The sequence below is a fragment of the Crocuta crocuta genome, unplaced genomic scaffold, assembly GCF_008692635.1.
Source record: "Crocuta crocuta isolate KB4526 unplaced genomic scaffold, BGI_CrCroc_1.0 scaffold48, whole genome shotgun sequence".
NCBI classification, from domain to species: Eukaryota; Metazoa; Chordata; class Mammalia; order Carnivora; family Hyaenidae; genus Crocuta; species Crocuta crocuta.
Window position 1 is genome coordinate 411214 of NW_027533089.1, and position 27902 is coordinate 439115.

General features: G+C 34.0%; 1 protein-coding gene across 3 annotated transcripts; it reads right to left on the minus strand.

Moving 5' to 3' along the window:
- Positions 1-259: 259 nt before the first annotated feature.
- Positions 260-27902, minus strand: RNPC3 (RNA binding region (RNP1, RRM) containing 3). Of its 3 annotated transcripts, XR_013330704.1 has the most exons (16): positions 27621-27902; positions 25922-25969; positions 21831-21949; positions 20582-20665; positions 19856-19967; positions 18647-18715; positions 16875-17017; positions 12964-13086; positions 11554-11705; positions 7758-7919; positions 6405-6499; positions 6261-6319; positions 4081-4213; positions 3098-3169; positions 2032-2075; positions 1413-1444 (listed from the first exon to the last, which is right to left on the minus strand). XR_013330704.1 is itself a non-coding variant. In XM_077746079.1 (15 exons), exons 1-14 carry the CDS (start codon positions 27813-27815, stop codon positions 3110-3112), a joined length of 1554 nt encoding a protein of 517 aa, XP_077602205.1. In that variant the 5' UTR covers positions 27816-27902; the 3' UTR covers positions 260-343; positions 3098-3109. The 3 variants fall into 3 exon arrangements, 2 of the variants coding, with proteins under 2 accessions (XP_077602205.1, XP_077602206.1); XM_077746079.1 differs by lacking the exons at positions 1413-1444; positions 2032-2075 and adding an exon at positions 260-343; XM_077746080.1 differs by lacking the exon at positions 1413-1444 and having other exon boundaries at positions 2018-2075.

Sequence of the window (27902 nt, forward strand, 5' to 3'; positions counted from 1 at the left end):
CAGATGAGAATGAAAATAGAGCTTTTTCTGTAATCATAAAAGAAAACTTCTATTTAGTATTGTAAAATTACCTTAAAATTTATGTAATTATCAAATTACACTTTCCAAATGTACTAAACATAAAGAGAAATTAAGAACATTATTTATTGGAAAGAAAATAATTTATTATATATGAGGAAGATGATTAAAATACATGTAATATATCCCAAATAAACAGATTTAAATGCACATAAATCTAATTTTTAAATACACTTTAAAAGCTGTTACGCACAGTTCCATAGTCCAGGTGTCAATTTCTTCTCAAAGTTGGAAAGCAGTTGGAAGACATGGAATCAAAAGGAACCTAAAACACCATGAGAATTCATTAAAAATAATGATGATTATAAAGCATTTCAATAGTTTTAAAATAACTAAAAGCTAAAACATTTATATTTAGAAAATTAGTGAATCATGTCAGTACTACAAACTTGATTGTCTAAATAAACAGCTTATACAGAAACTGATTTATAACATTAAAAAACATTTTAACTATTTCTATTAAAATAGCAATTTCAACATCGTCAAATATTTGTACTCAGAGTGATAATTTTTAATAGAATTTTGAATTATTTTTATAGTACTAGTAATTACAGGATTTGTAAAAGATATAGAGGCTCCAATTCTTGGTTTTCCTGCTTGCAGGAAGCTGGATGGCTAGGCATCTAACCATTTTAATCTAAGTAGTATCCATACTGGTTAGCCCTTGTAACTACTAAAGGAATCTTTTTTCTTTATTTTTAAAATTTATTTTATTTTTTTAAATGTTTTATTTATTTCTGAGAGAGAGAGAGATAGCATGAGCAGGAGAGGGTCAGAGAGGCAGAAAGAGAATCTGAAACAGGCTCCAGGCTCTGAGGTGTCAGCACAGAGCCTGACGCAGGGCTCGAACCCAAGAATCGTGAGATCATGACCTGAACCGAAGTTGGACGCTTAACCGACTGAGCCACTGAAGCGCCCCTAAGGAATCTTTTCAAATTAGATTCTTGGTCTCATTCCCAGAAATTCTGACTTATTAGTTTTAGGAGAGACTCCAGGATTCTTTATATGGAAAAATTCTTCCTTAGTGATACTCAAGGAAGTATCATTAGGAGGTCACACATTAGGAGGATTGAAAAATTCCAGTATCTATGTTGTGCACTAGATCAATTAAATCAAAACGGAGAGAAACCTAAGCAATGGTATATTTTTTAGCCTTTTTTCTTTTCTTTATCAGTATTTTTCAAAAGTTTCTCAGGTGATTTCCAAAATGTGGCCAAGATAAAAAACCACTGTTTTGAGTAATTCTGGTCAACCATTCTGGAAACCACTGTTATTCTGTATACCTACCAGTACTGTTTCTTTTCACCTAATGTGCTACCCTGAGTCAACATTATGTCTTCTTCCCTCTGTTCCTATTTTCTTATTCCTTTTGTTTTGTTTAGAAAAAGAGGAAAAGAGATACTTCTGCTTGCTATCTATCTCAAAAGAGTTATCAATCATAAAACCTCAGATGTGAGGTCTGCTCCTCTTACTTGGAATTTACAAAGAAATCTAGTTATCTTAATTTTCATTAAATGTACGTTTTTTTAAAAGAAAAAAAATCCTTTCCCCAAACAAAATTTACAACATGTTATATAAAACACCTAAACCAGATACATCATAAAACAGAAGTCATATGTTACTGAATTAGGTTTAGGAAATACATAAATATAAGAAACAAGACTAAATTCTGTGTTAAAGCAAATGCATACATTCTCCAAGTAAATACATTGACCTGATTCACTAACTTTCCCTGGAAAATTTATGTAATCTCAAGAACAGCATAGAAAATTCAGTAAATTAAAAAAAAAAACACATAAATGATTTGTCCAATTAACACTGATAATTTTAAAAACTCATTTGAATAAATTATAAAAAACTGCTTATTCTGAATCAATGAGTGGGAAAGGGACAAAACATTTCTAGGAAGAACAAAAAACACTGCCCCAAAAAGGATACAACAAGAAAGGATACACTTTGTATGACAGTATTACAGCAGTATTTACGCAGGAATGCTTCTAAAGAAGAACAGCAGAATGTAGTTTAATTTTTTTCTCAGTTTTCACATTATATTTACATAAGATTACTTTTTTAAACACACACTGAAAATTGTTAACTTCTAACTGGTCCATTAAGGTATTTGTAAGAATTCTGACTAAATCAGTATATATACTTCACAAAATTCAAATTAACAAGGCATTTCGTAAAAGGAATAAACATTATGCAAAATTTTCCCTATTTATATTTTTTTCAGCTTAACACCAGTGAAGCTGACCAAGTTATTTCATGTTCTTCCAGTTTATAAAGGCAGGAAGATTTAAAATAAAACAAAATGAATATATTTTCACTCAACTTCCTAAAATCAAACAATGTAACATAAATTTTGAGGTTTAAAATGGTTAATTCTACCATTTTAAATCATTAAATTACTTAAGTATGCATTAAAATTACTTATTGGAAAGGCAAAAGATTTCATGCCTCAAAAAATATGTAAATAGGTCATGACATGTAAATTAGTAATGTAAAATCTTAGGCCTCATTAAGTGTGACCAATTTGTCTCGCTTGGCAGACATTTTCCCAGTCTCAGCACAGGAAAACTACCCAAGACCCTTAGCCCAGACCTATTGCCCAGACCATTTTTTTAGCCCACAAAATGGGTGAGGGTGAGGGGAAGTCTAGTGAACTGTTTTATCAGCCCTTCAGATGACTGTAATACATATTAAAGGTTAAGAAGTATTGCTTTCCTCTAGCTAGAAAAAGTTTTAAGACAAACACTCATTCTTCTCATAAATTCATTCTCCAAGCTAAATTATTACATACATATGGGATTTATTCATAAGGTAGTTATAATTTTGAAATTCACTGGGAATTAACTGCACAGTGACACAGAGAGGGAGACATGGGCTGATTGATCAATTAACTGATATCCTTTAAAAATCTTCGGAGATAACCTGAATTATCACTCTATCAGGTTTTTATCCTTCCTTAATTTTATCTCAAGACAGTTTTGTTCTTTTATTACGTTATATCCATACTTACCTTTATTAATTTTTAGCACTTTCTTTTTCCTTCTTTAGAATCTTGTTTTGGTCTAGCAGATCGAGCAAATTGCTAATATTTAAAAATTAAGGTTTCCTTCACAAACATGACAGTAATCTTCTCTAAATAATTATTAAGAACTTCCTAACGTAGGGTGGAAGTACAGTTTTTAAATTTTTTGTAATGTTCATATATTTTTGAGAGAGAAAGAGCATGAATGGGGGAGGGGCAGAGAAGGAGACACAGAATCCAAACCAGGCTCCAGGCTCTGAGCTATCAGCACAGAGCACGATGTGGGGTTTGAACTCAAGAACCATAACATCATGACCTGAGCTGAAGTTGGACGTCCAACCAACTGAGCCACCCAGACACCCCAGAAGTACAGTTTTTAAAATTTATCTCTTATACTTGTCTTCTTACTCTCAGCCATTTGTCAAATACTTTCTTGAGTGCCTACCTGCTGCCCATGATTTGCAGAAGTAAAAAATTTACCTTTTCTTTATATATTTTTTACACCTGGACCTTCACTACATATATCCCTCTGATTTCTAGCCTGCAAACCACATTAACTACTAAAAGCAGAATGTTTAATCAATGATATATATTGGTAAATTTTCAAATAGAAATATGAATTATACAATAAAACAGTAAAACTACAGTGAGTCATTATCTTTTCTTAATGACTCCAAGTGGATTTGTGGATACTATAGTCTTTTAGGCTTAGCCTAAGAATGTACTACTGAGATGTAGAAATGAAATGTTTAAACACGGCTAAATTTTAATTACCCTATGCTGCTAAGGTTCCTTTATTCTCTAATAAAAATCTAAACAACCACCTGACTCAGCTAAGTATGTTTGCAACTTAGTGTCAAGCTAGAATGCCAAGTGTTGAGATTTCTAAACAATAACATAAAAATAAGTTGCAAGTATACCCTTCTACTTAAAAGACACACTATCTTTGGGACAGATTGTTTAAAGGATACAACCACCATCGGTTTTCCAAAAAGAACATATCCATTAGCTTCCTTTAAGGCTTTTGCTGCTGCTTTTTCATTTGGAAGTCCAATGAAAGCTTGTCCTTTCATGCGACCTTCTTTCATCAAACGGATATCAAACCTAGAAGACAAGGAAGAAAAAGAGGTTTTGATTTAAAGGATGTCAAACAATTTTGATGACAGGAAAAGAAATGTGTTGAACACTTAAATTTTTTTCTACTGCAGAGTATAAATGATTACACTCTCTGATTAAAACATTACTGAGGCTTCCTAAAATTATGTTTTATATTCCGTTCTAAATTTGATTCTAAGTAATTTAAGTTTGATAATGTGTTTTTATCTAGCTTTTTGAAGCTATGTTAAATGTATTTATGTAGCTTAAAAATTATAGTTAGAAACTACGAAAACAAACTTAAATTTTTGTTTTGTAGCTCTATTTTTAAAAAAATTTCATACAGCCAACTCAATACTATGTACTCAAGTGACAAAAAACAACTACATAATCAAGAACAGAAAGGCTGAGAAGAACCACAGAAAAGTAACAGAATTTCAAAGTAGAAACTGACTTTATTGATCATCTAGTCAAAATCATTTTGGGGGTGCAGGGGTGGCTCAGTCAGTTAAGTGTCCAACTTCAGCTCAGGTCATGATCTGGCGGTTGGGGAGTTTAAGCCCCACGTTGGGCTCTGTGCTAACAGCTCAGAGCCTGGAGCCCATTTAGGAATCTGTCACTCGCTCTCTCTCTGCCCCTCCCCTACTCACACTCTCTCAAAAAAAATTAAACATCAAAATCATTTTACAAGTGACGCCTACAGAGAATGTCTTCTTTAAGGTCATATAGTTAAAGCTGGAGTGAAAGAAAATCAGAATTTTTTATTCCAAATATAGTGTTCTATTATTTCATAACGTATTCATTTTTCAACATTTTTGGGAAAACTATATTAGAAAATCAGAAAAACCAAACTGCAATTTAAAGTACTGCGTACAACTGTGATAGTCCATACAAAGCATTTAAAAATGCAGTGATTTTTTAATTCACATGACTAGTCCCATGGAAAACATTATTAATTGATCATTTTGATGTATTCAGCTCTCTCCATATAGAATTCTTTCCCCTCAAATTCTATATGCAACAATAGAAAAAATAGAGGAAATGGGTACATACACACACACACACACACATATGTATTTATGTACACTAAACATTTTCTACATACATTTATTTTTTTGTATATTTGTATTTTGTATATTGTATTTTTTTCTTATAATTATGATTCAAAGGTAGCAACAATAAAAAGCAGTATTTTGCATGCCTAGCAAAAGTAACTATTGGTATCCTGATAAGAACAGATATTTGTTACTAATGAGTATAAACAAGGTTAACTAGTTACAGTTACTCTTTTACCTCTACACTTCTACCTCCACTCAAAAATCTCTTTACCTTTTCTCCTTTTCCATACTTCTAATTTATATGGCTGAAGGTCTTAAATACTTCAGTTAACTAATTACGGCATTTTAAAGAATGAAATCCTAACTCTAAACATTAGCTTTTATATCATTTACAAATGACATCTGTCTCTTTTTGCTCTCATAAAAATGGGAGAGTTGCTTAACGCAGACTAATTAAAAGAAGGGAAGTTCCTGGCAATGTTAAGAATCTGAAAAATTAGCCCTGACTGCTATATAGTCCTGAATGAGTCATTAAAGCAGTAGTTTCCGAAGTGTAGTCTTTGGGCCAGCAGCTTTGGCATTATCCATGAGCTTTTTAGAAATACAAATTCATGGGTCCTACATCAACCCAGATGGACTGAAGGAACTTTTTACCAAGCTCTCCAGGTGATTTTTACTCAGGTTAAAGTTTGAGAACCACTGCTTTAGAATTAAATAAATAAAGTTTTATTGGAACTCAGCCATAAATATTAGTTTATGTATTGTTTATGCCAGCTTTCATACTACAAAAGTAGAATTGAGTAGTCCTAACAGACACTGTATGGCCTGTAATAAATTAAAAATAGAAAATGTTTGCTATCTGCCCATTTACAAAGAAGTTTACTGACTACTACTTTAGACATCTAAAACTTATGCAACAGGGAAAATGTTGGGATAAAACAGTGATAATTTGTAACAGATAAAAACAAAGCATAATTTAAGACAGGACTCCCACTTACATTATCCGTTGTGTTTCTGAAGAAAAGTCAACGTATCTCCCAAAAATAAACTTAAGGTCCTAGGATTTTAGTAAGAAAAAGACAAATAAGAAGGCTTGGAACAAAAAAGTAAAGTAAAAAATCAATTTCTAAATTTCAACTTACCTTTTCTTGAACATGTTTAGCTAAATTCTTTACGTAAATTCTACAGTTCGGTTCACCAGGTTCATAACTTCTGAAAACTGAAAGTGTTTCCATTTCTTATTTAAAAGCAAAACAAAATGATATGAAATTAGATTTTTTCATTTTTTTCAAAGAAAAACCATAACAACATTCAAATACAAATGTTAATAGACCAAAAGCATTATGAAAATGTCAAAACTATAGCCACTAACAATGTTATTAATAAAAATACCCACTTAAGATGTTAACTGATAATATAAAAGTTTAAATACTTCAGGCATCTTGAATAACTAAAATTTATCCAATAAAATATCTACTATTGAAGTTCTTTTATAAGTTATTTTATTAAAAAGACAAGCAATTTAATATGTTATCAATCATTCATGTCACTGTTTTACTTAAAATCAATTTCCCAAACCACCAGGCACCAACACAGTCAAATATTAAGTATGAATTAGTCGAACCTGATATTCAAGTATTTCCTACAAACTGTGGCTTCTGAATCCCTATAGAGCCACTCCTGTTTAGTGTCAATAATCAGTTCCTAACAATTGATATTCTATCCAAAAATACTAGTTGGAGCTTTATTTCCCATTATTATGGGAAAAAATACAACGTTACACATCAGTCAAAAACCTCCAGGGGTGCCCAGGTGGCTCAGTTGGTTAAGGGTCCCACTTTGCCTCAGGTCATGTCTCACAGTTTGTGAGTTTGAGCTCTGTGTTGGGCTCTGTGCTGACAACTCAGAGCCTGGAGCCTGCTTTGGATTCCGTGTCTCCCTCTCTCTCTGCCCCTCCTCCACTCACGCTCTGTCTCTCTCTCAAAAGTAAGTAAATATTTAAGAAAACCAAAAAACAAACCTCTAATTTCCAAAAATGTAGTAAAACAGGAAAAAATTCTTAGAAATAAAAAAACTGTCATTATAGGATATAAAATCTTTAAACAGACTTTTAATCACTACAAAACTGAAATATTTTTTAAACAAACAACTGCTTTGCATGCATCTCAAACACAATATTGTGATGATATATTTACTGTATTTGGAAATATAGAACTACAAACTATGGACGACTAGATTTTATTTAATGTCATATAAAAGTTTTGGGAATGAAAACAAAATTTTTTTCCAATTATATATATACTGAAAACACTGCATTGAGAGACACTTTCCTCCCTACCGAATATGGGTATTAAAAACCAAAAGCAGTGATTAAAAACATTAACTGGAAAGATGTTTTGAAGGATATGCTTTAATTAAGGAAAGAACATGAAAGATTTGTTGTTTCTGAAGCATCAAAGAAATGGAACAAGCACTGGTTTATTTCACAAAATTACCTTCTCTAGAAATTCTGCCTTTTTCCAACTCCCTTCTAGAAATACATTCTGATGGCATTTCATCACAGTCTTCTTTAATCTCCTCTGTGATGTTCAAATTAGGTTTGGGGAAGATTTTTCCAAATCCTACATTGGGTGTATCACCTTCAGTAGCAGGTAAATCTAAAAGTTAACATTAACATCATCAATTAAAAACTCCCTCCCTTCAAAACAGGTTGTGTTTTCCATTTTAAGATATCTTCTGGTACTAAAACTCTTCAGTGTTTTTCTCAATGCTTTAGAACTTTTCTGTAGGCAAAACTTTTTCTGTAAATGTTCAAATAGCAAATATTTTGGGCTTTGCAGGCCATATGGTTTTTGTTATTATGGCTACTGAACTCTGCCACTGTAACATGAAATAGCCACACACAATAGCTAAACAGCCCAATGGTTGATTTGTGTTGCTACCTGTAAGGGCCTGCAAAGGGGAAAGAAAATGAATTCATTTTCAATATATTTAGTTTGAGGTGTCAGAAGGGATATCTGATTAAAATGTAGTGAACAAGATAAGCAGAAATGGGTGTTGGAGGGGACGGGACGTCAATAGTATTTTCTTTAATCTCCCCACTCTAAACTATGAATAATTACACAAAAGAAATATGCAATTCATTAAATAAGTTACATAACTAACAAAGACATTCTGTAATGGAATGTGGTCATTCACAATTATTTTTACAATGCATCTGATGACTTCATAATGCTACATCACAATATTACAAAACCACCATTAATCTTATCAAAGATTATTAAAAGATTAAGATCAGACATATGCTGAAATCATAAGACACTTTCATTTGAAGATACCAAAAAAACTTCATTAAACCACTCCCCACTCTTCCACCAAAAAAAAGTCAATCCTACTCTTGGATCCTACAAGAAGTACAAAAAAACAAGTCTTCATACTTAAGAGATTAGTGACTAAGAAAATTCAAAAGCACTGCAATTTTTACAAATTTTTTAAATGTGTATTTATTTTTGAGAGAGAGAGAGGAAGAAGAAGGAAGAAGAAAGAAGAAAGAAGAAGAAGAGGAAGAAGGAAGAGGAAGAAGAAAGAGGAAGAAGAAAGAAGGAAGAAGAAAGGTGGAAGAAGAAAGGAGGAAGAAGAAAGGAGGAGGAGGAAGAAGAAGAACAAGAAGAAGAAGAACAAGAACCAGAACCAGAACCAGAACCAGAGCCAGAACCAGAGCCAGAACCAGAACCAGAACAAGCAGGGAATGGCAGAGAGAGAGGGAGAACGAAATCTGAAGCAGGCTCCCCGACGTGGGACTCGAACTCATGAACTGCAATGTTATGACCTAAGCCAAAGTCAAAGTCAAATGCTTAACTGATTGAGGAACCCAGGTGCCCCAAGACAGCAAATTTTAAATTTTAGATAGCAACATAATGAACTTCATTTATCAAACATGAATTTTAGCTTCAACATAAATTAAGCTGGCATGGGAAAATAGGGTTAAACATTCAAAATAAACATTCAGAAAAATTCTAGTCATACTACCAAAAAAACTCTAAAAATCTATGAAAGTGGTGCAAAGAATATGCCACATTTAGAATTATAAATGTTTCTACATAATGTTGAAAAGTTGTTGCACAACAGATCTCCTGTGGTCTGAAAGCATCAATAAGAGAAAAACAACAACAACAACAAAAAACAAAAAAACTTAAAACTGCTTCTACTGTTACTTCAACATTTACTACTTGACACTGATGTAGAATGTGATGACTGTAACCCTCTCATACAGGTCTAAACCTTTGAGTAAATTAAACTTAAAAAACAAAAATATTACATCTAAGGGTAGCTAACATGAAATAACAAAGAAAAATATACAGAAAGAAAAATATAGGGCTGCCTGGGTGGCTCAGTTAAGCATCGGACTCTTGATCATGGTTCAGATCACGATCTCAGTTTGTGGGTTCAAGCCCTGCACTGGGCTCTATGCTGATGTCACGGAGCCTGCTTGGGATTCTCTTTCTCCGTCTCTCTCTGTCCCTCCCCTGCTTGTGTTCTCTCTCTCTCAAGATAAATAAAAAAATATATATAAATACTGAAACACAAAATGAGCAATCTGTGCCCTTACTGTTCATTTATTCAACAAACAACAATAATTGCTAATATTTAGACATTTAGACCAGGCCAAGCAGTTTACTTGGATCATCTTGGTATTTCTCTTGGCCAATATTTATTATCTGCTTTTCTGTGATGGGCACTGTGCTCTGGGGCAGAGGTACTGCATATGCTATATGCTATCTCTCTGGTGGAGATTATGGTCAGATGGCTGACTCCAACCCAACCCTAATGCCAGAAGGGCCAGGACAAGAGTCTACAGATGGAGCCTTCATACCATACATTGAAATACTGTAAAGTTACAAATCAAGTTTAACTGTTAAATATGTTCTATTCTCTTAATGAAAGAAAAAAAAAAAGAAGGTAATGCCTTCTCACTAACCATGATAAAGGAAGGACTTAAAATCAGTTCTTCCACTCCTTTGTAACAGTTACTGGCTCTATGATCATATATTCACACAAGTACTCAAAAACAGATCTGTAAAAATGTATGTTCCAGTGGTTTCTCAAATAGTAAAAAAGCAGAAACAACCTCAACTTCTACCAGTGGAGCATGGTTAAATAAAGACTGATGAATGGCACCTGGGTGGCTCAGTCAGTTGAGCATCTGACTTCAGCTTAGGTCATGATCTCAGAGTTCATGGACTCAAACACTGCATTAGTCTCTGTGCTGACAGCTCAGAGCCTGGAACCTGCTTTGGATTCTGTGTCTCTCTCTCTCTCTCTCTCTGCCCCTCCCTCACTCATGGTCTGTCTCTGTCTCTCTCTCTCTCTCTCTCAAAAATATATAAACATTAAAAAAAAAAAGTATATATTTTATGTTCTAATACAGTAAGGCACTCCCACTAGACTTTAAACTCCAAAAGGTCAGAGACCATGACTAACTTGTCTTTTAGTGCCTAGCATACTGTTTGCTATGCTCTAAGCTTTCAATAAGTCAATATCAAATCAATGGCAAATACTACATAAAACATGATGCCCATTTTAAAAAAGAAGAAAACATGTGTTTACACATGTGCAGGATAAGGTCTGGAAGAATATATTCCAAATTATTAACAATGGCTATCTCTGTGTAGTAAGATAGGGAACAGTGAGTGGGGTTTGAAGTATTACCTCTTAAAATGTTACTTTATATGTTTTATTTTTTATCAGCTTGTATTATATCCAATATTTAAAAAAAGATTTAAAATGCAAAGTAATGCCATTATAATGTCAAATTAATGCCTAAAATAAGCAGAAGAAATATCTGTAATGCTAATAAAGTATCTTTAAACTTAAGAACACTATCTTAGTAAACAATCTTCCATGTCTTTTGCATAAAAAATATTTACATAAAATCTACAACACACTCAACAGTCACATAGTTGGTTTCCTAATCAATACAATTATACTAATAAAACCATACAACATCAGACCTAACAATGAAAAGTCAACAGAAGAAACTTTTCTATTGTATTTTTAGTGTAAACATCAGCAAAAACCAGGCTAAATTTCACCCTATAGTTCATTACTAACAAAAGGCAACAGTGATGGTCTCATCATTAAGCACTAATTTTAGTTATAGGGAAAAGTTCAAAATGGATAGTATTCCATGATATTAACCAAGCCTGAATATTTTAAAAATTTAATTCTGACACATAAAGCAGATTGAGAGGAATTTTTACATAGCATATTAAAGACCTAGAATATGCTTACCATAATTTTGTTCTTCACGATTTTGTTCTTTTTCTAGATCTTTCTTAAATGCAGATGGCATATCAGTAGATATATGAAATTCAATTTTCTTATTACCTACAGGTTGTGGTTGGTCAAATACATCCGAAGGTAACAGCACTGGATGTAAACTGCTGTTTATAAACAGTGATAACATTACTTTGTAACTGCAAATAAAATCCTGAGTAAAACTTCATTTCATATTTACCTTAAATTAACACTGACAAAGTGCTCATAATACTATAGGCATTGCACAAAGTAACTTCAATTAATACTTTAATAAATACTAACAAATTTTCTAATATGAGTACTATTAAATTCCTAGTTAGACAAGGAGATTGAGATTAAGGGACATCACTCATTAGATGACAGAGACAGTACTGGAGACTACTGATTCCAAACTTCAGGACATTTACCAATATACAAAGAAGTTTATTCTATGTTTAATATAAGCATTTTTATGTACTGTATTCTATATGCTGTATAATAAAGCTGTGCTGTCAAACAGAATTGCTACTAGCCACATGCATAGCTAATGAGCACTTGAAATATTGCTGTCCAAATTAAAATATAAGCATGTAAAATACACACCAGACTATGAAAATTTTGTACAAAAAAATGCCGAACATCAATAATTGTTTATAGTAATTATATGCTAAAATAATAATTTGGGTATTATGGGATAAATAAAATATACTATCAATATTAAATTCATCCACTCTTAATGTGGCTATTAGAAAACTGAATTTGGTTCACATGATTTATCTTTAACTGTTTAGTGCTGCTATAGAGATTAAAAGCATGGGACTATAGTATCAAGATATACATAGGTAAAAAACATACATCATATTTAAACTTAATATAAAGCTTAAAAAATATAAGACTCATTCCTTTAAAATGGAAAAAAAAGGTGCCTGAGTGGCTCAGTTGGTTGAGCATCTGACTTCAGCTTTGGTCATGATCTCATGGTTAGTGGGTTCGAGCCCCATGTCAAGCTCTGTGCAGACAGCTTAGAGCCTGGAGACCTGCTTCTGATTCTGTGTCTCCCTCTCTGCCCCTTCCCTGTTTGCCCTCGGTGTCTGTCTCTTGAAAATAAACATACATTAGAAAAATGAAAAAGTAAAAAAAAATAAAACAGAAAAAAAATTTTTAGCAAACACCTTTCTTCGTTACATATAAGCTCAAGACAAATTTATATTGTAGAGTAGGTAAAAAAAAAAAAAAAAACCTAAAATTGCAATTAATAATTTCATCTAAGATATCAAAATACAAAGAATTCCATAGCAAACAGGCAAGTAAAATATCTGCCATAATTATTTTTAAATGACATGAGGTAAGCAAGTATACAAAGTACATTAAAAACCCTTATTTCATAATCCAAAGCAAAATTACCTGTGTGAAGTAGATGGTGTTTTCAACATATCCTTTATTTTTTGCTTTTTTCTAACATGGTGCTGCTTTATTGTTTTCGGTCTTTTGGGCTGAAGATTTGCTAGTTCCATTAGTTTGGTCATTCTACATTAGGGAAAGAAAAATAAAAACAAAAATTTCTCATGTAAGCACATAAAATATAAATTAAGCTATAAATATAAATGACACATTCTAATATAAATTATGATTTATGTAGCATAATTATAGTTTAAACATTTTTTTAAATTTTTTCTTGATTTTTATTTTTGAGAGAGAGAGAAAGAGAGAGAGAGAGAGAGAGTGTGTGTGAGCGAGCAGGGGAAGGGTAAGGGGAGAGGGAGAGGGTGACAAAGAATATGAAGCAGGCTCCAGCCTCTGAACTGTCGGCACAGAGCCTGACATGGAGCTCAAGCTCACAAACTGTGAAATCATGACCCGAACTGAAGCTGGATGCTCAAACCAACTGAGCCACCCAGGCACCCTATAAGTATAGTTTCTAAGCCATCAACTAAGATAATTTAAAATAAGCTCAGTTTCTAAATTTCCTTGGTCAACTTTCATCTTACTTTAAAGAAATTGAGAATTTACTTAGTTTCAATTTATCTCTAAAAGACATATTTTATTATAAAAATTATCAGTTGTTCAATAAAATGACTAAGTTTTACAGGATGCCAAAAAGTTAAATGGAATACAGCCGTATCAACTATGTAATTTTACTGCTCTTTCCTTGACTGATGAATTCAAAAAACCTTACAAATACAATTATCTTGATTCTTCTAAAGAGAAACTAAACTGTATTTTTATTTTAAAGCATTTTGTGTTTAAATGTTGCACATGAATCATTATACAAACAAGTTACTTGAGAATAATATTTTCAAATTCAGTACTATACTCTGAAGTAGTTTATAAATAACTATCAAGGTGAGACAATTGATACGTTGTATGTAGTTTATCTTCATTTTGAGTATGACTAATATTTAGAAAAGATCTTGTCTAGGCATTTTTTAGATCTTCCACAGGATCAGACATAGTGTTTCCATAGAGCACAAGCTCAAAAACCACTAGTCATTGATAGCTCTATTTTTACAGTTATATTTGTGAAATTTGAAAGCAAAATAAGCATGCACGCAAAATTCAAGAAAGGAGAAGTGGTTAAAATAAGCTTTAAATCTAAGCGAGGAAAAATGTAAACTTGTGCTATGTAAAATAAAGCCTCTTAACAATCACAGTTTACCCCAAATTTTATGAATTTAGTAATAAGAAACAAGCTTCTATTCACAAACTTTTCAAAGTATACTAAGCCTCCACAACAGTGCCAGGCATAAATTAAGCAGGTAATCAACAAATATTTGCTGAATAAATAGTACAGGTTTTTTTGTTTTTTGTTTTTTTTTCTTTTTACATTGACAGGAGATAATAGAAAAGCATGAAACCAGAGACTGTTCCATGCGGACTTTATTCTCATTACTCAAGATGAATTACTTGCAAAATTCTCACTATGTCCCTAAATGAAAACCTAAATAAAACAACAAAAAGAGTTTTCACCAGTCTACGTAAAGAATTTTATTTTTACAAAAAAAAGGAAAATTTACAGAGGATATGTAATTAACACAAGGCAACACTCTAAGCTGTTCTTTATTTAGTAATAAGTACAGTCTATCAAGAACTGCCAGCTTTCCTAAATGTGTCTATTCAAGACACTCTATTTACCCCATTTATGCAGTCTCGGCTCCACCTACACTTTGATTTTAACTCTTTCTCTTGAAAGAATGTATATATTGAGCAACTACTTAAGTGAACATTGACTTCATAACCCTGAACTTGTTACTGTTTATTTGTAAATATTGCCTAGATTCTCCGCTTGGGTTTTGACTGGTGTATGGATGGTCAACCATTCCTGTATCTGACTTCTATACACAGTTACCAAAGATTCCCAACCTATGGGGCTCCTGTCTGGCTCAGTTGGTGTAGCGTAAGACTTTTGATCTCGGGATTGGGTTCGAGCCCCATGTTTGGTGTAGATAAAAATAAAAAAATCTTTGGGGATCTTGGATGGCTCAGTTGATTAACTGTCCAACTCTTGATTTTGGCTCAAGTCATGATCTCATAGTTCCTGAGTTCAAACCCTGTGTCAGCTCCACCCTCAAGAATCTAGGATTCTCTTTGCCTTTATCTCTCTGCCCCTCCCGTACTTGCTTTTTCTCTCTCTCAAAACAATTAAACTTTAAAAATAAATAATAATCTTAAAAAAAAAAAGATTCCCATCATGTGCACACACTGATCTTCTGGAGTAGGGACTGGCAAATTACAGCCCTGGGACCAAATTCAGCCAGCTACCCGGTTTTGTACACAGAAAGTTTTGTTGAAACACGACTATATCCACTCACTTAGGTTTATCTGTGGCTGCTTTCCTACTACAACAGAACTCTCTAGCCCTATGCAGAAAATGTTTAGCAATTCCTATTTTAGGCTATGCTATGGATTATACACCTGAACATTATTAACAATTTACTGGTTTTCCCAGAATCTTTAAATAAAATATATGTAGGTTGTCAAGAACGACCAACAAATTCATCTGCATTAGTTACTATGAATGGCTTTGCATAAATCCCCAGAAATGCTCTGGAAATTACTCAGAGGTGAATAAAATTAATGGAATAAGCTGAAAAAAATATGAATACAACCTATTCTTATTTTTGTTATTTGAGATAGTTATGTTTTATAATGCCCCCTTCCCCCCCANAACTGATCTATAAACACATTGTTTTACGTGTTTCTGGTTTAAGGACATCTATTTTATTTTATTTTATTTTTTTATATTTTATGTTATGTTATGTTATGTTATTTTATGTTTTGTGTTATGTTATGTTTTGTGTTATGTTATGTGTTATTTTATTTATTTTATTTTATTTTATTTTATTTTATTTTTTCCGGAGTGATTTATTTATTTTTCTTTAAATTTATTGTCAAGTTGGTTTCCATATAACACCCCGTGCTCATCGCAACAAGTGCCCTCCTCTGTGCCCATCACTCCCTTTCCGCTCTCCCCCACTCCCATCAACCCTCAGTTTGTTCTCAGCATTCAAGAGTCTCTCATGGTTTGCCTCCCTCCCTCACCCCAACTATTTTCCCCCTTCTTCTCCCCTATGGTCCTCTTTAAGTTCCTCCTAATCCACCTATACGTGCAAACATATGGTATCTGAAGGACACCTTATTTTAAATATTGTTGATTCGTTAACACTGAATTCACAGTCAACAGCACTACAACTCAAACCTGAAGAAGGTTTATGTAATGTGTTTTCTACATGAGGCACATCACAGCCTTCTTAATCTTGTAAACATTAGACAGAACTACAACACTATGGTGGGGACCACTTTAAACAGCAAAATCACAAACAAGCAGCATAAAAATGTGAAAAGCTTAGTATTAAATAGACCATGAAAAACATACTACAGTATGGGAGCTGAAGAAGGCAGGCTGTCACCCTATTTTACCTCATCTAGGAATATGCACATCAAGCAACTCAAATTTTTCACTATCTGTGCATGCCCATAAAAGCACTACAAGTATTGATTTTGGGGTTACAAATAAATTTTAGCAGGTAGGCAAATTCACAAATACACAATCCACAAATAATGAGGATCAACTGCACTTTAGAGTATCATAATCATCAGTCTAAAAAAATTACTTATAATCAAAAAAATTTTCCTTAGGTCTTAATATATAGTCCCAGGTGTTAATCTGCACCTAATATATATGCTCAGGGGTTGGAGGATTGGGGACAAATTCTAATCACCCCAAATTATGAACAATTATAGGCAAAATTTAATAAGAGTAAGAGAATCTCTCATATTGTTTCTTCAAATCCAAACAAATATTTGATATTACAAACCTCTGTCGGTCTTCATCATCACTGCTTTCATATTCTGATTCTTTACTTGATAATTCCTCATCCTCATCTGGCAAAGGAGGTTCCTCTGGTGGCTGAGGAGATGTAGGTGGAAGAGGTGCATGTAATGGCATATAGTCTTCATACTAATTAAAAGAAAAAAACAAAAAGACTATAGCAATCTATGATATTTATAGAACAGAAAAAACATTTCCATTCAAACATACTATTTTCAGATCTCTTTCCCTCATGATATTCTTTTACACATTCAACATTGAGGAGCACCTGCTACAGAAGATGATTAATTGATCACAAAACTTATTTCTTTCTCCTTCACACCTAGCTGGACTAAATTTCCAAACCTCCTTTACAGTTTGATTTCACCATATAACAGTTTTAGCCAACAAAATGCTAGCATTAAAAAAAAAAAATCCACCCATAATCCTCTCTTCCTTCTTGATCTGCAGGATGTATGGTAATACCCTCAAGGATATGGGAATGCACATAGTGAAGTTATGTCTTTTGAATGATTCAGTAGAGCAGAACACCATTTTGTCCCGTTTGGGATGAACCTGACATGCATTAGAAATAACTTATACTGTGTTAAGTGACTAAGATTTGAATTTTATGTTAACAGTAGTAAGCCTAAACTTTATTTTTTATTTTGAGAAAGAGAGAGAGAGAGAATGAGCATGCACATGTGAGCTTGTGAGGTGGAGAGGCAGATAGAGAGGGAGAGAGAGAATCCCAAGCAGGCTCCACACTGTCAGCACAGAGCCTGATGCAGGGCTCAATCCCACAAACAACAAGATCATGGCCTGAGCTAAAATCAAGAGTTGGATACCTAAATGACTGAGCCTCCATGCACCCAACAGTTAGCCTAATCTGACTAATAATCCTGAAAGGTGCTAGGCATTGAGGTCTTGTAATTACAAAATATTACGAAAGTAAAAGTATAGACATTAGAAAAGTAACCAACATGCAATACATAGTAGAAAAGCAAATTTTCTATTAAATGTTAGGACTCAAAATAATTTCTCAGTGCTACTGTCCAAACAAGTACTAAGAGTATCACACCAAAATAGTAACTAGAATTATTTAAGAGCAGACATAGATGATCTAAGTTACTGACAGATTTGCAGAGTAAATTCTAATAAAAATTATTAGCAACCTTTCTTGTCTTTTGCAAATGAAGTTCCATATGCAGTAAACCAGAAACAATGGAAATTTTACGTAATTGTTAAATGTATTATTTTATAAAATGGCAGAATGTTCTGGGTCAGAGGACTGAACAACAATGGCAGATGATGGCCTCTGGTTCAGTAGATCAAGCCACTCCTTTTTGTTGTTAGTAGGCTTCACTCCCAGCATGAAGCTCAACACAGGGCTTGAACTCCTGGCCCTGAGAGATCAAGACTTGAGTTGAGATCAAGAGTTGGACACTTAATTAAGATACTCAGACACCCAAGCATGCAACTATATCAAGGTCATGAGTCCAAGTCCCATGATGGATATATAGCTTAAGAAATAAATAAATACAGAAAAAAAAGATATCACAGAAATCGTGACCTCTATTACCAAACACATCTCTTTCATGTTCTGACTTTCTTCCACTTTTAGTTGTCCACTTGACTAATGTTACATTAACTTTGTATTTGTCCCTTATTTTCAATGCATATTAGAGGTTACAGGCACAATATTTGTGACCTTTATCTTAAATAATCCCAACTCAGAAGAGAAGTTGTAAATCTTTAAAGTTCTAAGAGCTTTTTTACCATGGGAGGTCGTGCAGTAATTGGTCCAAAAGGTGTGGGCAAATTCATTTTATTCATAAGATGAAGTACCTTAAAGCAGAAAAACACTTAAAATCACATAATAAAATGATGATTGAACTCACATCTTCTATTTTACATACTTTAAAGCTTTGCAATAACACTCCTGATTTAACAAATCACACACCCCTTGCCTTATCCCAAAACAGGGATAATGCCAGGCACTAGTATATCTCAGAAGATTAACTTTCCTAAAATGTTTGTCAATTCTACAAATACTATTATTCCCATTACTAAAAACATCATGTTCTTGCAACGTAAATGTTATCAAAATGTTATATATTTCCCTTTAATTACTGTAGAATTATGCAACAGAAGGTACAATAAAGAAAATAAATATCATCTACATTTTGTATTTCAAAGTATGTTAATAATGTTAATACTTTCAAGCATTTGCTGAATGGTCTACTATGCCTTTTCCTTTAGGAAAGAATCTCTATATTAAAGGTGTATGCTCAAGTAACAAAAATTACCAGAAACTGAATTTCCCAAATCAGCTTATGTTTATTATTATTATTAATACTAAACATATTACCTATTTATGTAATTAGACTTATATAATTAGAATTACATAATTAGAATTATGTAATTAGAAATATGTAATTACTAATATATGTAATTAGAATTACATATTCTAAACATGCCACAGTTTAGAAACACCTCTACTTGAATACAGTATCACTTGATTACCTTTTGCAATGGACTGAACCNTAGAAGGTAGGGACTTTGGGAAGTAATTAGGTCATAAGAGTAGACTCCCACAAATGGGATTACTATCCCTTATAGAAGAGATCCATGAGAGCTCTCTCACCATTTTTTTGCAAAGTGTGAATAAAAAAAGAGAAAACAGTCATCTGCAGTCCAGAAAAGGGCCCTTACCAGAACTCAACCTTGCTGGCACCCTAAGCTTGGAGTTCCAATCTCCAGCACCGTGAGAAATAATTTTCTGTTGTTTATAAGCCACTGAATCTATGGTACTTAGTTATAACAACCCAAACTGACTAAGACACCTTTAAATTACTGTAATATCATTGCCTGTTAGAATTAGTCTGATTAACACTATTATGGAAAGTATAAAAATTAGCATGGAAAATAACTTATCAAGTTATTCAAGCATCAATTTTGTGCAAAGTTACATTTCATTCTACTTACCTGTACATAGAACTTAGGCACACTTGCCAAAGCATTTACAATGTTTGCTAGGATTGTGCTTGAAGGTGGTGGGTACATATACTTGAGGCATGAATTCAGAGGAAAAGTCAGCCTAAAAAATATTTAAAATGTTTATCATGTTTAGTAAGTTTCATATCAATAACTCAATTTTTAGGTAACACATAAAATTGCTTACATAGATTTAGATTTACCTTGCTCCTAATAATCCCAAATAAGTACATTTAAAAAGAAATTTGCTTTCTGACTGCACTAAAGGTCTTTCTTCCCAGACCTTATATTATAGCTTTTAACATTAAAAAAAATTTTTTTTAATGTTTATTTATTTTTGAGAGAGAGAGAAAGTGTGTGAGGAGGGGATGGACAAAGAGAGAGGGAAATACAGAATCCAAAGCAGGCTTCAGGCTCTGAGCTGTCAACACAGAGCCTAATGCAAGGCTCTAACTCACAAGCCATGAGATCATGACCTAACCTGAAGTTGGACACTTAACTGACTGAGCCACCCAGGCGCCCATATAGCTCTTAACATTTTAAAGGACCCAAATTCAGTGACAAACTCTAATAGCTCAAAATGTTTAATCAACATGTTAAAAATATACATGACAGATAATATTCTGTAAAAGATTTTATATGCAATATAGACACGTACACACGTACTCTGAACAACAAAACCGGAAAAACAACAAAACACTAACAAAAAATGCTAACCCGTGGTTTGGTGCAATCCCATTTTCTATGGTTAAACAACCAAGTTCTTTCTTTTCTTTATCATCTTCCACAGGGTCATCAGATCTAAAAAATACAGAATGAAAGTTAATCTTTAGAAATAGAGTAAAAAAAATGCATACAGAAAAGACATATTACCTTTTCAACACGGTACTGTATTATAAAAATAGTTCCATAATAAATAAATAAAACTTCCAACCATTTCTCAAACAAATAGCAAAAGAAAGGTAAATAGTAATCAACGTTAGTAAATGTCCTTCTTTATCCTAGACATTATACAAGGCATACATTTTCATTTATTCTTTTTACACTTCAATGAAACCCTATGAAGATGGTATGACAAATCTCATTGAAAAAAGACAAAAAACAACAACAAAAAGCAAAAAACTACCCCTGAAGTTCACATGGTATACAACAGTGGTATTCAAATTTCATACTGTGTATCAATATCACTTAGACGGTTTACTACAATTCAGACTGCTGGGCTTTATCCTCCTCTTCCCACCCCCCAAATTTCGAATTCAGTAGGACTAGAGTAAGGCCCAAGAATCTGTATTTCATTTTTCCTTAATGCTTATTTATTCATTTATTTATTTACTCACTTATTTTGAAAGAGAGAGAGAGATACAGAGCAAGTACAAACAGAGGAGTGACAGAAAGAAGAGAGAGAGAGAATCCCAAGCAGGCTCTGTGCTAACAGCAACATGGGTCTCAATCTCAGAAACTGTGAGATCATGACCTGAGCTGGTATCAAGAGCCAGATGGATGCTTAGCCAACTGAGCCTCCCAAGCATCTGTATTCCAATCAAGATCCTAGATGATGCAGCCCGTCCAGGGAGTACTCTGAGAACCACTAGTGGAAGGCAAATTTATAAAAGTTTTATAACTACAAAGAGTTACAGTTTGGAACCAAATACAAGTTTTTGATTTCAAAGGCCATGCCTTTTCATGACACCCTGCTATCTGTAATACAAGGACTTATACTAGTTATATTCCTCCACTTAAAGTTGAAGGAGTTTCACTCTATCCTCTTCCCACTGATTAAGTTCTTAATATTAAATCAACACTCAAGATTCCTAATGCATAATTAAGAACATAAATATACTAGATTCAAGAGATGTATAATTTATTATCTTAAATTATTTACTTGCTAGTCTGAAAACAACCCAATAGAAAACACAATTGACTAAAAATACTTTAAAATTTTAGGAAAACCTAACTATCTACATACCTTTTCTTTTTTTCAGTGTCTGAAGAGGGACATGGGGAATGAACTCGATCTTGTTCTTTTGCAAATTCAACAACTAAAGTATGACCCAAAAGTTTTAGCTGATGTAGTCTTGTCAATGCCTTCAGTTGGAAAAGCAAGAGTAAAATATTTTATAATTCTACCAAAAATTGTTAGAGAACATCTACATAGTAACTTATATATGCTCTTTGTTAATGCTGACATTTCCTTGGCTATTTCTTACCCATTTCTAATGTCAGGCTGGTTAGCCTTTGTCATTTATTAAGGGACTGCTTCCTATTACTTACCAAAACGAAGATACGCTTAAATCCAAATCTGCCTATACCTAGGCAGCTGAAAAGGGTAGAAAAACAAACAGAATCAGTCTGGACTTACTTTAAATTCATGACCACAACCACAAATTTGGGAGTGGAACTTAATGATGCCATACATATCGCGTTTTTAGTTTTTGTTTTGTTTTTTTTAACTAATTTTTAAGAAACTATTTTGTATTTTCTTCTGGTTCCTCAACCTCATAACATTCCTCTCCCATTCTTTTAGCCTAGTACTTTGCTTCCTACTTTGGGAAAACTAAAAAAACTAGATGAGAACTTCAGATTCCCATCATAACTCCCATCTATCAGCATATGTATTCACATATTCTACCTTCTGCTATAATGTATTAACTAGTCATGTTTTTAATCTAAATCCAGTTGCTTGGCTTGTATACTAATAAATCCCACCCTCTCATCTACTCAAGAGTCTCTCTTCTACTCCCTGGAACTGTTTGGGAAGTGTTCTTTAATTTTCTGTCCTCTACTAAATTGTCCATATTAGCACTAATATGCTTCCATCTCTCCCATCCTAACTTGTTTTTCTTCATCCATTGATCCACTTTGCTCTTCTCCCCTCCTTTATAATTACTGTTGCAGAAAACTCCTTAAGAATTACCTAAGCCCTTTACATAAAATCCCTTTCCTCCCATCCAATCACCAACTCAGTCCACTGCCACTGCTTGTCAAAGACAACCATTTCTGTACTGCCAAGCCAATGGTCTACTTTCAGTCATCATTTTATTGCATTTAACACAGTTGATCACTCCCTCCTTGATACATGTTCTTTACTTGGTATCAAGACATCATACTTTCCTGCTGTCTGCTTCCTAGCTCACTGGTTTCTACTCTTTACTCTTGGCTTGTGCCTTCTCAAATTCTAAATGTTGGCATACTCCAGAGTTCTATTATTGGCCCTCTTTCCAGCTACTATCTTGGTGATCTAATCAGCATCCTAAATTTAAATTCCATCACTATGCTTATAATTCCCCAATTCATAACCTCAGCCCAAACCTTCCTGAAGGTTTCCTCCAAGAAAACATATCCAAACTACCCGACAGTTCCCATAAGGTGTCTAACAAACATCTCAAAACATCTCATTTCAGAAATTGAGCCACTAATGTTCTCTCCTCATACCCTCAAATATTTTCTATCTGGAACTTTCCACATTTCAGTCGCTGGTAACTCCATTCTTCTACTTATCTTGGAATCATCTGTAAGACTTCTTCCCACAGTGTATCCAAGCCATCAAGAAATTCTGTTTGCTTCTACTTTCAAAATATATTTAGTATCTAACCACTTCTTATCACCTCGTTCCAAATAGCTATCATCTCTGAACTAAACTGCCACCATAACCTTTTTGTAGATTCTGTTGTTTCTACTCTTCCCTGCTTTACATCTCTTCTCAACACAATACCCAAGGTGATCCTTTTAAAAATATGCTGTATTATGTTACTGCTTTGCTCAAAATACTCCAATTGCTCCCCATTTTACTCAAGAATAAAATCTAGGATCCTTAGATTACCTAAATGAGGGTTGCCTGGGTGGTTCAGTTGGTTAGGTATCCAACTCTTGATTTCAGCTCAGGTCATGATCTCAGGGTTTGTGAGTTCTGTCAGAACAGAGCCTGCTTGGGGTTCTGTCTCCCTCTCTCTCTGTACTTCCCTGCTTATGCTTACTCTCTCTCATAATAAATAACCTTAAAAAAAAAAAAAAAGAATACCTACATGATGTGGCCTCTATTACTTATCTGACCTCAAATCCCATTATTTTCTCCTCATTCTGTCTGCTTCAGCCACTCTGGCTTACTTGTACATGATATTCTCCTACACTACAGTCCCTGTTCTAGCCAATATTCTGATCAAAATGCACTTTTCCAGATATTCCCTTCGCTAACTTCCTTCACCTCCTTCAAATGGTTACTCAAATATGACCCTAAACACCTCAACTGCAACTTAACCATCCCCATCTAGCACTCTTGATCCTGTTTGTTTTTCCTTTATATTCCATAGCACGTATCATTTTCTAAAATATTAAACAATTACATTTATTATTTATAATCTGTCTCCCCTTTAGAGAATGTGAGCCTCAATGAGGACATAAATCTTTATTTACTTATTATTTTTTCATAAATATTTTATTCACTGATTTATCTGCCTTAACTAGGACTACAATTTTATTTTACTACTTTTTGCCTCATTTTAAAATATGTAAATAATTTTCAAGTCCCTAAATCAACTCTAGACCTCTTTACTATCAGTGAACTTTTGACTGTCTGAAATACAGAGCATCTAAGTTCAACTGCTTCAACTTTCTTCCTTGCAAAATGGATGTCACACATATTCTCTTCAAGGACATATGGTTTTTAATTTTTAATGTTAACTAATTTCCTTCATCTCTCTCAGCTACTTACTTTGTAATTCTACTTCCTTTTTACCTTCTCAATCCCATTCTCCTTCCCTGGCCTGTCTTCCTTGGGCAACCATATCATTCACCGGATTCAAGAAACTCCATTTTGACCTTGTCTCAGCTCTAGAGCCATGTTTTTAACTGTATTAAAAATATATCCACAGAAGTAGCTCACTGACTCCAAAAGTTAATAGATAACATTTGTATTTATTATCTACCTTTGCAAACATCTTTTAAATCCTGCCCCTAATGTCAGCAAATGTAATAACCTAACACCTCAGTCCAAAAATCTCAAACCTCTATCTCTATAGGAATCACAAGACCTACAAGACCTCAATCTCTACCAAGTGTATACCTATTTCTTCCTTTGTCTTCTTATTGATTTCTTCAGATCTTTTATCTTGCTTTGCCCATTATAAAATTTCTCGTCTTAGCTTTCTACTTGGTCTTCCTACCTCTAATTTTTCCATATCTAATCCATTACATGAACTCTACAGGTATCTTTGACAGAGCTGACCATATTATTGGCCAGCTCAAAAGTATCAGTGCCTTAACTAATATCTACTAAACAAGATTCAATCCCTCCCTCCCACCCAAATTTAGACCTCAACCTATTTTCCAAGTCCTATTTCCAGTTCAACCCTTCTTACTCTACTTACAACTTTCCATGTTCTGTAGCTTCACTTAGTGTTCCCCCTACCTGAAAGACCCATCTCCCTTTGTTTTCTTCTCAAAATCCAACTACTCATTAAGGTCTACCTCAAAGGTCAACTCCTTTGCAAATAAATCCCTAGGATTTTTTAAAATATATGTATTTTCCGTTTAATGCTTAAAACATCTTGCCTTGCAGCAGTTTAAGAGTTATCAATCTTTACATCCTTTAGAACTTGTTATTTTTAATCACCTATGAAATTACAATTCAATTTTAATTTGCTTTCCAGTTAATCTATGTTTATCTTTTTTTTTTTTTTTTTTTTTTTTAGAGAGNTTTTTTTTTTTTTTTTTTTTTTGAGAGAGAGGGAGACACAAAATCTGAAGCAGGCTTCAGACTCCCAGCACAGAGCCTGATGGGGCTCGAACCCACAAACTGTGAGATCATGACCCAACCTGAAGTCCAACACTTAACTGACTGAGCTACTCAGGTGCCCCTCCAGTTAATCTATTCTTATGTCCAAAAAGCTAAACGATGGAGAAGATTTGCCAACAGATAAACCAAATGCAGTCTGTGATGAAAACCCTTGAAATACAGATCTTTTTGCTTTTGAAAACTGTAGTTTAACATCACATTTTTCAACAAAAATTTGTTAATAAGAAACTGCTGACAACTTTACTAGTAAAAAAAAATTATCATACCTTTATAGCTGCCTTTTCATTAGGGAAAGTAGCAAAAGCTGTATGTTTCTGAAAAAGAATCAAGGTACAAATTATTTGTAACATAATTTCAGTTTTTTATAAGGAAATCTGATACTCTGCCAGTTGACAGAAATTTCAAAACTCAATAAAATCATGGAAAAGGATGGAAAATCGAGATTGTTTTAACTGATAATTTCAGTACAGTGATTCTGAATCTTTGTTTCAGAGTTCCTTGAAATGACAGCTATGTAGCCTTTGAAATATGAAGGTGTACACATATACAGAATGTTTTACACATACTTTCAAACAGTTCAATAGACCAGAAGTTTAAAAACCCCTACAACACAGATGACAACCCTTAACTATTCCAATATACAAAGTATCTTCAATATGTAATACATACGAAGATCTTAAAAACTTTCCTCTATAAGCTAAATAAAAAGTTCAAAAATGTTTACCAACAGAAAATCATTCATTAAGTGCATGTTTCCTCTGTGATTTATCCTTGTAATAATGGTTCAAAGAAGCCTATTTTTAAATATAAACTGTAAATAGTTTAAAAACCATCAGAAAAAAACAGTAGTCTAAAGTAAATGAATCCTTATGCCATGCAAGAGTTCCTGTCAAGAGTTGCTTAATTAGATCACACATTATAATTTTGTCAGATCTGATCCAAGATGACCTAATTAAGTGTACTTAAACTCAATAACAGAATATTTGTACTTCTGGTATACATGACTGGTCTTTCTTCTCAGTACTTCTTAACCCTGGCTGCACATTAGAATCACTCACATTAGAATCCTCAATTAAAGGAGACTAAAGCCACGGATATTTTGCTGCATCACAGACCATCTTGCAGAAACTTAACATCACCATTACTATTTTAATGGACAGAAATCCATCCAAAACATCTTCAGGCATAAAAGCAAATAAGCTGAGTAAATTCCTGTGTAGAAACTTCGAGCAGTCTTAAAAATATCATTCCCCAAAAGACTCCGTCAGAAATAAATTTATTTACTGAATTTTATTTTATTTTAGAACGAAAGAGCGTGAGCGGGGCAGGGGCAGAGACAGAATCCTAAGCAGGCTCCAAGCTCAGCGCGTACGTAGCCCGAGACGGGACTCCATCTCACCACACAGGAACATGATCTGAGAGAAATCTAGATCCCAAGCCTCAACAGCCTGAGCCACCCAGGTGCCCCCTTTTTATTTTTTAACTTTACTTTAGAAAAAGATTTTATGAATAATTTCTTCGGAAAGAATCTGGTAGAAATTCTGTAACTGGTTTACTGAAGTACTATTGTAGCTTCTTTATTTTAACGACTGTCTTTACAGTGGCTTCTAAGTGAACCAACACTGTTGAAAAGGTCTTTGTACTTTATATTTGAGAGTACTGAGTTTAAAAGGAATGCTCTCAAATTCAGAGGAGTTTTGAGATTCCCAGGATGGATGAGAAAAGGGAACATAAGCCATTTACCACTCTTCTGCCTTGCCCTTCTCGGCAGCATTGATTAATACAGGCTCAAGCCAATTAAAACCTCACTTGGTACGCAAAACATCTTGAGTTAAAAGAGGAAAGGTGGGGACGCCCCCGCTACAGAAGCGCCTTTTCCCACTCTTTTCTGTCTTCCTTCTGTCAAAGCCTTCCCCTCCCAGAGGCAAGGGCCTTCCCGGGGGGCTGGGACGGCGGCGCCCTTACCAGTCGTCCCTTATCTGACAGGACGCGCACCGACTGCGCCCCGAAATACTTCAGCAAATCCTCTTTCTCCTCAGCAGTCAGCTCGGCTGGCAGGTGCCTCACCAGAAGGGTTCGGTCGCCCCGTGACGGAGAGAGCGAAGCAGAGCTCTGGCATCCTCTTGACATCGGCGGTAGCGGCGGCTCGGGGGCCGCCATTTCCCTCGCAAAACTGCAACACGGAAAGCGAGAGAAAAGGCCGCAGGGAAAACGAGCTAATCAACAGAAGCTGAAGATAAATGAGTA